The sequence below is a fragment of the Lynx canadensis genome, chromosome A1, assembly GCF_007474595.2.
Source record: "Lynx canadensis isolate LIC74 chromosome A1, mLynCan4.pri.v2, whole genome shotgun sequence".
Taxonomy (NCBI): Eukaryota; Metazoa; Chordata; class Mammalia; order Carnivora; family Felidae; genus Lynx; species Lynx canadensis.
Genome location: NC_044303.2, coordinates 193,140,923 through 193,153,717, shown reverse-complemented (window position 1 = coordinate 193,153,717; position 12,795 = coordinate 193,140,923). Strand labels below are relative to the sequence as shown.

Sequence of the window (12,795 nt, the reverse complement as noted above, 5' to 3'; positions counted from 1 at the left end):
GCCTGTGGTCCCCAAACTCTTCCTCCATGACTCTGCCCTCAGGCTGGCTTAGGAGGGATGAGCACAGTTGGGCGATGTAACCCAGGCTCCTTCTGCCTCACCTTCCCCTTAGATGGTTTTGCTCCCTTCCACATTTGGGGTCTCAGTTTGCAAATATCTTTGGCAAATAATCTTTCCACCGTGTGCTTTAGTGTCCTCATTTATAAAATGAGACCAGTTATGGGGCGCCTGGGTGGTTCAGTCGGTTGAGCGTCCGACTTCGGCTCAGGTCATGATGCCACAGTTCGTGAATTCAAGCATCACGTTGGGTTCTGTGCTGACAGCTCAGAGCCTGGAGCCTGCTTTGGATTCTGTGTCTCCCTCTCTCTCTGCCCCTTCCCTGCCCATGCCCTGTCTTTCTCTGTCTCTCAAAAATGAATACATTAAAAAATATATATTTTTTTAATAAAATAAAATGAGACCAGTTAGAAAAACAAGCTCAGTGTTAAAACAACACGTGGCACCTAGTAAGTGCCTAGTACATATCGTGTGCACTTGTTAATATTATCACCACAGCTTGTTGCTAGCATCTCTTTGATGAGAAATCTCAGTGGTTGAGGTCTTGCCTTCTCTCTCCTCACCCCTCCAGACCTCATGTTACTACCTTTTGTTCAGTTGAGGAAGATGAGACGCGGAGAGGGTGGTCAGTAGTGCCCCCCAAGATTATACAACTGAAGAGTGCTGGAGTCTGGACTAGGACCCAGCTCTGATTTCAGGTAATCAGGTGCCTCAGAGTCAAGGCAGGGCTGGGCGTGGGGTTCCTCTGGAAGCCAGCAGTGCCAACGATACTTGTTCTTTGCCTCCGGAGAGCTGTGGCTGAAGGTGGAGGATGAAGCTGTAGCCTCAGGAATTAGTACTCGGAAAACAAAGCCTCTTTCCTTGGTGTGAAATCATAGAGGAGATGGGTTTTGTGAACTTACCACTCATTCAACAAGTCAGCACATTGCCAGGCCCTGAGCTAGACGCTGGGATTACTGCTGTCAGAACAGTCTGCTTCCTGGCCTCAAGGAGCCACATAGGGGGTGACGGTTCCAGCGCTGTGAGAGCATGTAGGAGGGACACTTTACTTGAGGTCTGAGAGGGTCCCCGAGGAGATTGACCTCATGGCCACATACAGATTAGCAAGTTGGTGAGTGTCAACTCAAGAAATACAGCCTAATAAATAACCTTGTTCCCCAAAGTAGAAATTCTTTCTGGTTAGGCTAAACTCAGCCTATTCAGCTGCCAATCTCCAAGAGATGGTGCCAGCCCCAAAATAAACATTTGGCCCTCCCCATTCTTCTGGCACTGAGGCCAAGATCTCTGACCATCCATTCTCAGTCCCACAGGCTTTCTCCCATCCGGCCTAGGCCCATCTTGCCTTTTACCCACATTTGTCCCCCAGTCTCATTTCCAGCTTCTCCCTCGTACTAGTTCTTTGTTACCATGACCTGAAGAGTTTGACTCAACCCGTGTGCCTTCTCACCCTAAAAACCACTGGCTTCCCATTGCTTGACCAAGTCTTTGCTCCTTAGATTTCCTAGATCTAGTCCCTCTGGGTAGCTTTTATTTCAAAGGGTCAGCAGCATTAGGATGTTTCTAGAACAAGACAGCATAGAAAATATTTCTTTTTATCTGGCTTTGTAGTGGGTGTTGATGGGTTTGGCCCCTGGGTAGGCTGAGAGAGATTCTGGAGGGCGAGCTCTGTCCCTCTTCCATGCTGAGTAAAAAGTTGAGTCACTAAATTTCTTCAACTGAAAGGGAACTCCAGGCCCTCCCTGTGCTCTTCCTTCCTCTACTGCAGCAGGGGCTGATGTCACAGCCCACCCCCACCCCGCCCCCCAGGACTTGTGGTGAATCCTCTTTCTTTCCTCTTCCCCTGGGAAACCTGCCCTGGAGCCAGGACGGCTTCTGGAGGGCGGTGTCCAGAAGAAGGGCCAGGCTGGAGCTGGACAGGGGATGGCATTTGTAATCTGAATCAGTGAATTGAACCACTTGATTCCCAGAAGTTGCTCTGATTCTTCTCATATTAAGAGATTATTTGATGGTCTCTTTTTCTCTTTAACCCTGAGGATGAGGGTTACTTGGCCATAGTAAACTTGGTATGTGAATCTGAATTGAAATATTTAGCATTACTGTATGCTGAGCACTCTTATGCTCTGTTCCTTTAACTGTCACAGCAGTCCTATGAGATAATGGTGACTTTAGTTTTACAGATGAGAAAACTTAAGTTCAAAAAGCTTCTCTGGGTGCCTGGGTGGCTCAGTCGGTTAAGCATCAACTCTTGATTTCGGTCATGAATCTCCTGGTTCATGGGTTCGAGCCCCACAATGGGCTCTGCACTGACAGCACGGAGCTTGCTTGGTATTCTCTCTCTCCCTTCCTCTCTGGCCCTCCCCCACTCGTGTTTTTTTTTCTCTCTCTCTTACTCTCCCTCCCTCCCTCCTTCTCTCTCCCTCTCAAAAAAAACAAAACAAAACTCAAAGGGCTTGTTAAGGGGCAGAGTATGTAGGGCCTCCAGCCAAGTGCAGTGGATGACAAAGTCCATGTTCTTATGATGGGCTGTCTGCTTTCCTAGACAAGTGTTTGAATGAAGGTGTGACAGTTGAGGAAGAGAGAACCTCAGAGGGTTAGATAGTCAGTGTTGTGCAGTCAGCCTCTCCGCTTTGCAGGGAGAGCCGCTCTCTGCCCTGCTCACCCTCAACGCCCACATTCTGCCCCCCCTTGTTTCCTGGTATCTTCCATTAGCCATCGTGGTTTAGCTGCCTTGGTCCCCACCGCTCTCAGTGGAAAAATAGTGGGTTTGCCATGCAGATACAGGTGCATAGTCTTCTGGTGTTCCACAACCACACATAGAGATTTTGGTGTGCTTCATTTAATACACAAATGCCTGTGTATTTAGGGAAGCCCCTTCACCCCCTGGAACTAGAGTCATTCAGTATTGGCTCCTGGCTCAGGATGTTCCTGTGGGACAGAAAGTAGCTTTTCTCCTTTTCCAGATGTCTGTTAGCCCCCGACTTGTTTTAATCAGGAGGAATGTACTCCTAGGGCCTCTGTCTGCCATCTGGCTCCCTTAGAATGCTGGACCTCAAGTAGGGTCCATCTCTCCACAGTTCTACTTCCTTCTGTACATGAGAACCTTTCCCTGTCTTCAGTAACCCTGTTTACCAGGAAACACCAGGGAAGCGCCCTAAGATTGCACCAGGAAGGAGTGGGTTGTCGTTTGTTTGTTTCTTTGTGAAAGCCAAAGTGCGAGTAGGGGAGGGGCAGAGAAGGATAGAGAATCCCAAGCAGACTCCGCCCTGTCAGCACAGAGCCCGACATAGGGCTCAAAATCACGAACCTGTGAGATCATGATCTGCGTTGAAATCGAGAGTCTCATGCTTAACGGACCGAGCCACCCAGCCACCCAGCCACCCAGCCGCCCCCAGGAAGGACTTTTGACCCTACCAGTGGCCACATGGGATTTGTGGCAAGCTGGAGGGAGCACTTAAACAAAAAGAGTGGAGACCTGTGGCTGTCATCCTGGTTCTTCCCTAGGGAAGCCCCTTGAGGGCCTCTGCTCCCTATCTGCAAACAGGGGGGATTAGAACCATGGGTCCTTTTTTCTCACCTTCTACAGTCGTTTTCTTGGGCAGATGCAGAGTGGCGAGTTTAGTGTTTTTTGAGCTGGGCTCTGGTCACTGGCAGCTGGCACAAGTTTGAGAACGCAGAAATGGGAGGAGGGGGCTTGTTCCCTCTTTGGGCTGGGATGATGCTGGACTTAGGGACTGGCACCTGCATAAAGGATTGGTTTTCCCTGGGAACCATTTCAGATGCTAGGCCCTGTATATTAGGGAGCCGGAGAGAGACTTTTGGTTGGTTACCTGGTGAAGGAGGATGGCCTGAAGGGGACCCAGAAAGGGATGTGTAATTGAAGTCAAAAAGCCGAGTGTTTTTTCTTGTCTCCCGCAGGGCCTGAGAGCAGTGCATCTGACTGAGCCCTCCTGCCTTTGCTTAAGCCCCACAGGATCTTAACAGATCTAGGAATTTTACGTAAAGGCAGAAATAGTCCTCTCTCCCTAGTGGACTTTTCTGTCTGTCTGGGAGACTTTGTTCCTCCTTGGAGCGGGGGCAGCATGAGGATGTAGCTGTGAGCAGAGCAAGAGCAGGGCACTGTGGGTCCCGGGGGCAGAGGGAGACTAGCTAGGGATGGGCCTTTTTCAGCAAACTTCACACAGGACTACTTGAATATTCCTGTGTATGCTCAGACTAGCCATATTCCCTCAGTCATCTTGGGGCTAGTGGGAGAATGGGGACATTTCCCAGGATGACAGGATGACTCTCCCATTAATCAGAGACTGAACTTTAAGTACTTTACCACGTCCCTTTGTGATCTCGGCAAATGGAGTGTCAGGCAGGGTGATCGCAGGATAGGACTCTTTCCAATTTTAAGAGTTTTTCTTAGGTTTATTTTTTATTAGAAGAAACAGACAATGCCCTGAAAAACTTTGCCTCACTTTTTCGAGGAAAGTCTTCAGGAACACCTTGCCCTATGAGCCTGATTCGCCCTTTCCACGTCTTGTTAATGAGCTTGAAGTTGCAGGTCCTTTGGCCTGCTCTTGTACTGATAGCAAGCAGGGGGGTCCTTGGAGAAGTGATTACTCCCGTAACTCAGGTATAGTCACAGGAGATAACCCTGGGGTGGCTCCCTCTACCCAGTCCTGGTTTTGTTTTTGTTTTTTTAATATTTTAGTTTTTATTTATTTTGGGGGGGGGAGGGGCAGAGAGAGGGAGACACAGAATCCGAAGCAGGCTCCAGACCCTGAGCTGTCTGCACAGAGCCTGATGTGGGGCTCGAACTCACGGACTGCAAGATCATGACCTGAGCTGAAGTCGGACCCTTAACCAACTGAGCCACCCGGGCACCCCTACGTGGTCCTGGTTTGAAGCACCAGCCTAGTCTGGGAACTGGGTGGTATTAGGCTTCTCAGAGCCACCGAGGATCAGCAAGAAAGTCGGTGCATAGTAGCTCCCCGATCTATGGGCTCCATCCTCTTGGCACTGAGAGATTTCTGGGTCTCCACTATCCAGTACTGGGTGTAGAGGATGTTGTGGGCTGGGTTCCATAGCTCCAGCTCTCAGAAGGCATGAGGGGTGTCTTGAGGGGGCAGTGGTTCTGGTAAGGGTTGGAAGCCAAAGATGCCATGGCCTCATAGTTAGGAGTCAGGCAGGGACTCGTTCTACTCATTAAGAGAACATGGGTGTGCTCAAGGACTAGAAAACTCCTTTTGAGACCAGCTAGGCAGATTTCTCTGTTCAGGGACTGTGGGGGCAACATGATGGGAGAGAAGTGGGTGAGTAGAGCCCCAGGATGTACCTTTCCCGTGGGTCTCTGAGGGAGGAAGGGTTTAGAAACCCTTGTTCTTCAGAAGTGTGTTGGGAAAGCAAGTGTAGGTGTCGAAGGGACCAGACCTATTAGAGTTCTTCCTTTAAACAAACAAACAAACAAACAAACAAAAGGTTTTCTTTTTAAAAAGCCCATGTCTCATTGAAATGACTGGAAAATTCCAAACAGAATTAAATCACTGTTAACATACTACTTTACTCCTGATGATACTTAGTTATATGGCCTTCCAGAATTCTTGTGAATATGTGCATATACACATTTTTTCTTTGCTTTACAAAAATAGAATTGCAGCTTTTCTCACTTACTGTGTTTCACATCTTTTATCTCTAGTAGAACATTATCTTTTTAATGACTGCTCTAAAAATTGCTTAAAATTTTTTTTTTAGTGTTTATTTTTGAGAGAGAGACAGAGTAGAGTGCAAGCAGGGGAGGGGTAGAGAGAGAGAAGGAGACACAGAATCTGAAGCAGGCTCCAGGCTCCGAGCTGTCAGCACAGAGTCCAAAGTGGGGCTTGAACCCACAAACCATGAGATCATGACCTGAGCCAAAGTCAGACGCTCAACTGATGGAGTCACCTAGGCACCCCTGCTCTAAAAATTGTTAAGCTTTAATTTCTGTAGCCAGTTTTCTACTGTTGGAAATGTAGGTTGTTTTCAATTTTTTGAACTTACAAACAGCACTTTTGTTATGGACGGCTTTGTATATAACTCTAAACACTTGTCTAGTTTGTACTGATAAATTCCTAAAAGGAACATTGAGTCAAATGGGTCTCATGTTTTCTTTGGGAACTTGGAGAACAGCAGAGTCTTTCCTAAGTGGCTAACCTTTCTATTGACTGCAGGTCATTGAGGACAGAGCTGGTCCTGGTGGGGGGTGGGGATGCGTAGAAGAGAGAGCCCTGGATTTCTTGACTGCCAGCTCAGGGTTCTCCCCTTACCTTCCCCATGATCACTAGCCCAGGTCTGCTCACACACAGACTTCCACAGTGTTAGTTAGAGCCAGAGAAGGTCTTTCAGATCCTTCCTTCGTGGAACCTGCTGGGATTAGGGAGCCTTTAATTACAGAGCCAGCTCTGGCATGGCCCCAGTCTGTTGTAGACTTACCCTCTCCAGGCCTCAGTGCCCTCTTTATAGGAGAGTACAGAGCTGGGAGGGCCCTCCTGCCTCACTTCATGGGTGTTCATGGGGTGTTGTCCATTGGTTGTTTCCATGGTCTCATTTTCCACAACTTCTTCAGAGAGAGGCTGGTATACTTGTTACTGGTGTTTGAGCACGTGTCCTTCCCTCTTCACCATGTCTTCCTCCTTTGGAAACCTGCAGGTTGCTTGATGGAGTAGAGGCGGTCATGAGGATGAGCTAGCGGTGGCCACCTCCGTGGGCTGTGCATAACCATCTCTCCCTTCTTGTTCCCACAGAACATTCTGCTCCAGCTAAGGTGGTGAGGGCAGCAGTTCCTAAACAGCGCAAAGGCAGCAAGGTAAGGAGTAGGAGCGGGCTGCCTAAAGGGGGCTTCCTTGAAGAAAGAGGTGGTGGCCTCTTCTGAGCTGTGAGGTAGTTCTGGATCCTCTCAATAGCGGGGGAGCCCCTCTGGGCCTCCACTGTGGATGGTCCTAGTGGACAGATGATTGTGGGTTCTGATCTCTAGGGGGAGCTGTATTTTGTTTGGGTGAGGGGCTGAATGGCAGGGGCATGGCCACCCCAGGGCCTTCACAGAACGTGCCTTGCAGGTTGGTGACTTTGGAGATGCAATCAACTGGCCCACACCTGGAGAGATAGCCCACAAGAGTGTGCAGGTGAGTCTTTGGGGAAGAGTGGGCAGGTTTAAATGCTATGTACAAATGCACATTTGGCCTAAGTTCTCAGAGCCTCGGGTCTTAACTTTCTTGGTTTTTTCTTTTGAGAGGAGTGGTTGGTACAGTATGGGCAACTCTGAAATAGCTAAGGATCATCATCATTTGAGCCCTTGCTGTATGTCAGGGACTGCCAAGTGCTGCTTACCATTTCAACGAATCCTCACAGTGATTTAAAGATAGGTCCTTTAGTAATTCCCGTTTTACAGATGAGACCACTGAAGCTAATAACCAGCCGTTGGGAGAGGCTAATAACGAGCCCTTGATGGTCAGGTGGGCCTTGGAAGTCAAGTCTGTTGTATTATTATTCCAGAGCCTGTGTTCTCCATCAGCTATACTTGGGTTGCCAGTGAGTGAAGCAGAAGAGTGGTCATTAGGCCAGGTACCCACCTCCAGACTGTATGTCTTGGGGAAGCTTATGTAGTGCTCTTTAGTCCCAGCAGAGGAACTCCTGATCAGTCCCCCCCTTCCAGTGCTTTTGTTCTGGACTGATGGCCTAGATCACTCACTGGCTGTGGCCATTGGCCTTCAGTTCACACACAGGGTTGCTGTGGACAAGCCAAGGACTAGCATCTCTTTCGTCCCACAGACTACCTGGACGGTCTGGTCCTATAGGGAGTAAACGTATGGCTCCTGTATCCTGGTGGGTTGTCTCAGTTACTGAGACTCAAGGAAAATGAAGAAACAGGTTGTTTCCTACTTCCTGCCTGTTTGAGCACACTTCCCAGTGGAGGCATCTCAGGCATAAAAACAAGACCTAAGAATATATGTAGTCCAACCTGCCGTTGCATGCTGCGTCTTCCCTGCCCCACCTTTCTAGTGGCAGGGGTCCTTCTGCCCCATCCTAGGAGGCTCTCTGATTCACCTCACCCCCTGTTACTCTGCTTCCTACTGCAGCCACAGCCCCACAAGTCCCAGCCTGCCCGGAAGCTGCCCCCCAGAAAGGACATGAAGGAACAGGAGAAAGGAGAGGGGAGTGACAGTAAAGAGAGCCCGAAAACCAAATCGGATGAATCTGGGGAAGAGAAGAATGGGGACGAGGACTGCCAGCGAGGGGGCCAGAAAAAGAAAGGTGAGTGGCTTGGAACAGGCTTGGGAGAAGTGTGCAGGCAGAACTGTGAAGTATCAGAACTCGGGGCTGCTGGATGAGTTTCAGGAGCCCCGGGAAGTCCTTGGGAGGCTGAGTGGTGTAGGCCACCAGGCCAGCAATCTTCACTTCTGCCTGCTGTCCATCAGTTCCTTCTCTTACTTAACAAGCATCCGGTAAGCCCTGTTCTCGGCAGTTGGGCTCCAGCAGTGCACAAGACAGATGAGGTCCCCGCCTCAGAGGAATCTTAATGTATCTTGTTGTATTGCTGTCCCATGTAAGATTTCATTTAAAACAAGAGTTTCCATTGCCCTCGCTAAGATGTTTAGGGTACAAGTTTGGCTGCTTTGACAGAGATTCAAAGTAACAGTAGTTTAAACAAGGTAGAAGTTCATTTCTCTCATCTGACAGCTGAGTGTAAGTAGGCCAGGCCTAGAATGGCAACTATTCCTTTCCTTTCATCTTGCTGTGATGTCTTGGCTCTTTTCATCCAAGATGGCTCACTCTTTCCCTCTTCATTCCACTTAGCAGGAACGGGAAAGGGGAGAACAGTTCCCTTTTAGGGACTCGGCCTGGAATTGACTATTTTCACGGAGCTCTCCATAGACAGAATTTTGACAATGTCTACAGGGAGCCTGGAAGTGCAGTCTTGATTCTGGGCAGCCATGCGTCTGGCTCCGGAAAGGGGTTCTCTGACCATGGAGACATTGATATTAGGAGTCAGCTGTGAGTGTCTGTCGCACTGAGGTCCATGGCTTCCTTATTTTAGAGATGAAAATGAGGTCTAGTGTGGGTCATCAAATTGTGAATCAGGTCTGTTGCTCGAGACAGCAAAGAATGGTTGGGGGTAGGGATGGCTAGGAGAGACCTCTCCTTCAAGCCTGCCTCATGTGCCCATGCTGTCCTCCAGGGAACAAACACAAGTGGGTTCCGTTGCAAATAGACATGAAGCCTGAAGTGCCCAGAGAGAAACTGGTCTCGCGCCCTGCTCGCCCGCCAGAGCCACGGCACACGCCTGCCAACCGCGGGGAGATCAAAGGTATGCACCGCCCACTGTGGAGGGCCTGGGCATGGGGGTCACCCTCAAGCCTGACCCAGCGCCCCTCTCCCCATAGGGTCTGAGCCTGCCACCTACGTGCCCGTGCCCATGGCCCCCCCCACCCCAGCCTGGCAACCAGAGACCAAACCGGAGCCTGCCTGGCACGACCAGGATGAGACATCGAGTGTGAAGAGTGATGGGGCTGGTGGGGCGCGGGCTTCCTTCCGTGGCCGTGGACGGGGGCGTGGTCGCGGCCGGGGACGCGGCCGGGGTGGCACTCGAAGTACGTGAGGCCCCTTTGGGCTCCGGGATGTCCGAGGGAGTGTGGCGGGGGCGGCGGGCAGGGCTCTCCTCTCCCTTATGGCGCCCATTTCCCCCATAGCCCATTTTGACTACCAGTTTGGCTACCGAAAGTTTGATGGTGCAGAGGGGCCTCGCACCCCCAAGTACATGAACAACATCACCTACTACTTTGACAATGTCAGCAGCACTGAGCTTTACAGCGTGGACCAGGAACTGCTCAAAGACTACATCAAGCGCCAGATGTGAGTGGACAGGAGCCTTCTTCCTGGAGGGATGCGTAGGGGCCCGGGAGCCGTCAGAGGTGGCTGCTGGCAGAGTAGGGATGGGCAGGTCCTTCTGGTGCTAGGGACAGTGCCTGCCCCTGGCTGGAGCTGAAAAAGTTAACCGCTGCTCATCCTTTAAAAGTTAAGTTTTCATAATAAAAGCTAGTTTTTCATAAAGGTAATATTTATTGCAAAAGTAATACCATATTTGCCTAAAGAAAATTTAAAATGATCACAACAAAAAAGGAGAGGCAGTGTCCAGAGTCCAGCCCTTTGTGCACTTCTGTTTATAATGGCAGCACGGTCAGAACGCTAGCAAACACCTAAGGAGTCCACACAGTTAGTAAGGCTTGCTATTAAGTGCTTTCTAGGCATCCTCTTATTTAGTCCTGCGGCTATCTTGTTCCTACGAGCTGGGTCTTCTCTCCAGTTCGTAGGTGAACAAACAGACCCAGAGTGTTGCCCAGAGTTTCATGGCTAGTATTTCAAGGCACAGATTTGAATCCATTTCTGTCTGATGGCAAAACCCTAGCTCTGAACCACTCTGATGGTCCCTCAGTCGGGGGAGCCATACAAGGAGGTGGATCATTTCAGTAAAGTGCAGTAGTATTTTAGGAGCAGAGGAGAAAGTGGCCAATAACATTGGAACTGGGTTTTAAAGGAAGATGAGGGGTTGGCCAGGCATACGAAGAAGCCGAAGGGCAGGGGGAATGGTTAGGGAGCCGTAAAAAGATAGCATCTCTTTTCAGCCTGCAAAATTGTACGTTCAGCTGGGTCAGGGTCGGTCAGAGGCTATGTGCGGTGGCCGGGTTGTTCCGAACAAGAAAAGCAGACTCCTAAATGATGCTGCAGCAATCATCTGTCTTCTCCCCTCCACCTAGTGAATACTACTTCAGCGTGGACAATTTAGAGCGAGACTTCTTCCTGCGACGGAAAATGGATGCTGACGGTTTCCTTCCCATCACCCTTATTGCTTCCTTCCACCGAGTGCAGGCTCTTACCACTGACATTTCACTCATCTTTGCGGTAGGTCTCCCTTCCTGGGGCTGGGGTGCAGGGGAAGGAAAGATCCTTACTTAAGGAGCTAGAGTTTGGGCCACGGCAAAAAACCCTGGAGGAGTCCCCATCTGATGAATTCTGCTAAAGTCGCAGGGCTTGGCCAGCCTCTCTGCCTCCCTTCTTGCCTCTCTCTCTCTCTCTCTCTCTTATTATGGAAAATTGCAGATATTTCAGAAGTAGACAGCATGGTATGATGAACCCAGCCTCAGCAGTTACCACCTCATGGCCCATCTTACTCCATCTATCCCCCATCTGTGTTTCCTCTTTCAAATTACTTCGCAGAAAATGTCAGGTAACCTGACATTTCGTCCACGTTTCAGTACTTATCTCAAAAAGATAAATACCTGCTAAAAACCTAGTCACCATGTCGTTATCACGTGTACAAGTATTAATTCCTTCATATGTCCAGATACCCAGCCAGTTGCAAATTCACCCCACTCGTCAAAACTGAGACCCAGGATCCAGACAAGACCCATATGTTGTCTTAAGTCTCCCCTTCCCTTCTCTTTTTCCTTGCAGTTTATTATTTCAATAAACTCGGTTGTGTATTTTGTCAAATTTCTCATGGGACACAGTGGTGTCATTTAGCATATTCTTGTATATTCCAAATTTTTTGTAAATTGGTGGTCCAGAAGCCTGATCAGATTCAAGATTCAGGTTTGGGGGGTTTTCCTCCCGTCTTCATCGAGAGTAAAGATCATGATAGATTCTCTCAGGTGGCACATAGCGTTTCATTTGTTCTCTTGTGCTAGAAGCTGCTATTGATGACTGTCTGGTATTTCATTAGGGATTGTAAAATGGTAAGATTCTAATTCTGTCAATCTGTCTTCATTTGTTACCTGGAATACCTCTTTAAGGAGAAACTTTGCCTCATCAGCTATTCAGTTACCAAGAGGTATGGTTTGTACAGAAAGGGCGGATAAATGCTTGAACTTTCCTTTGTTAACCAGTTTTCAGAATTATGAGTTGATCCCTAATAGCTTTACAGGTTTGGCGCTTGGGATTGTTTTTTTGTTTTGTTTGTTTTTTTCTTTTTCTTTTTTTCCTTTAGTATCTTTTAGTACCATTACAGTGTTACAACCTGTGAATTCAAACATACTGCAGTTTTTTCAACCCATTGCAGTTCATATGCTGAATCAAATTGTCCCATCTTTGGCTAGTGGAGCCTTGGTTCATCTTGTGCGTTTCCTGCCTCAGTTAGGGAATTGGCCATATTTTCAAGAAATTCTGGGTCCTCACTTCTGGGGAAATGGTATTTATATACTACAGTCTGAGTTGATTGTTGCTGTTTTGATTGGTCATTGTTTTCTGGAGTTTTTTGTTTTTGTTTTTTTGTTTTTGTTTTTATGCATCATGAGATAATACCGATATTTTCTTTTTTTTTTTTTTTTTAAGTTTGTTTTTTATTTATTTTGAGAGAGAGTGAGCCAGGGAGGGGCAGAGAGAGAGGCAGACAGAATCCCAAGAAGGCTCTGCACACCCAGCACAGAGCCTGATAGGGGGCTTGACCTTCCAACCATGAGATCATGACCTGAGCTGAAATCAAGAGTTGGGCACTCGACTGACTGAGCTACCCAGGCACCCCTCTACTGATATTTTCCATTATAGTTCAGGACTACAGGATCTTTATTCAACCCCAACTATCTTCTATTTGTAATACTCCTTTATCCTGTGCCCCAAATTCTAATTGCTGATGACATCAACATAATTATTCATTTGTTTTATTCAACAATTTATATAGCCTATTCTTGTAATAATAACCTCTACTACTAAAAACAGGGTTTTTTT

General features: G+C 48.4%; 1 protein-coding gene across 1 annotated transcript in view; it reads left to right on the top strand.

The window, feature by feature from the left end:
• LARP1 (La ribonucleoprotein 1, translational regulator) overlaps positions 1–12,795 on the top strand; it is a 56,208-nt gene that overhangs the window by 26,159 nt on the left and 17,254 nt on the right. Inside the window, 7 exon segments of the mRNA XM_030328665.1 lie at positions 6,822–6,883; positions 7,134–7,199; positions 8,154–8,328; positions 9,254–9,382; positions 9,459–9,566; positions 9,765–9,927; positions 10,830–10,974. Coding sequence (XP_030184525.1) covers positions 6,822–6,883; positions 7,134–7,199; positions 8,154–8,328; positions 9,254–9,382; positions 9,459–9,566; positions 9,765–9,927; positions 10,830–10,974 — 848 coding nt within the window.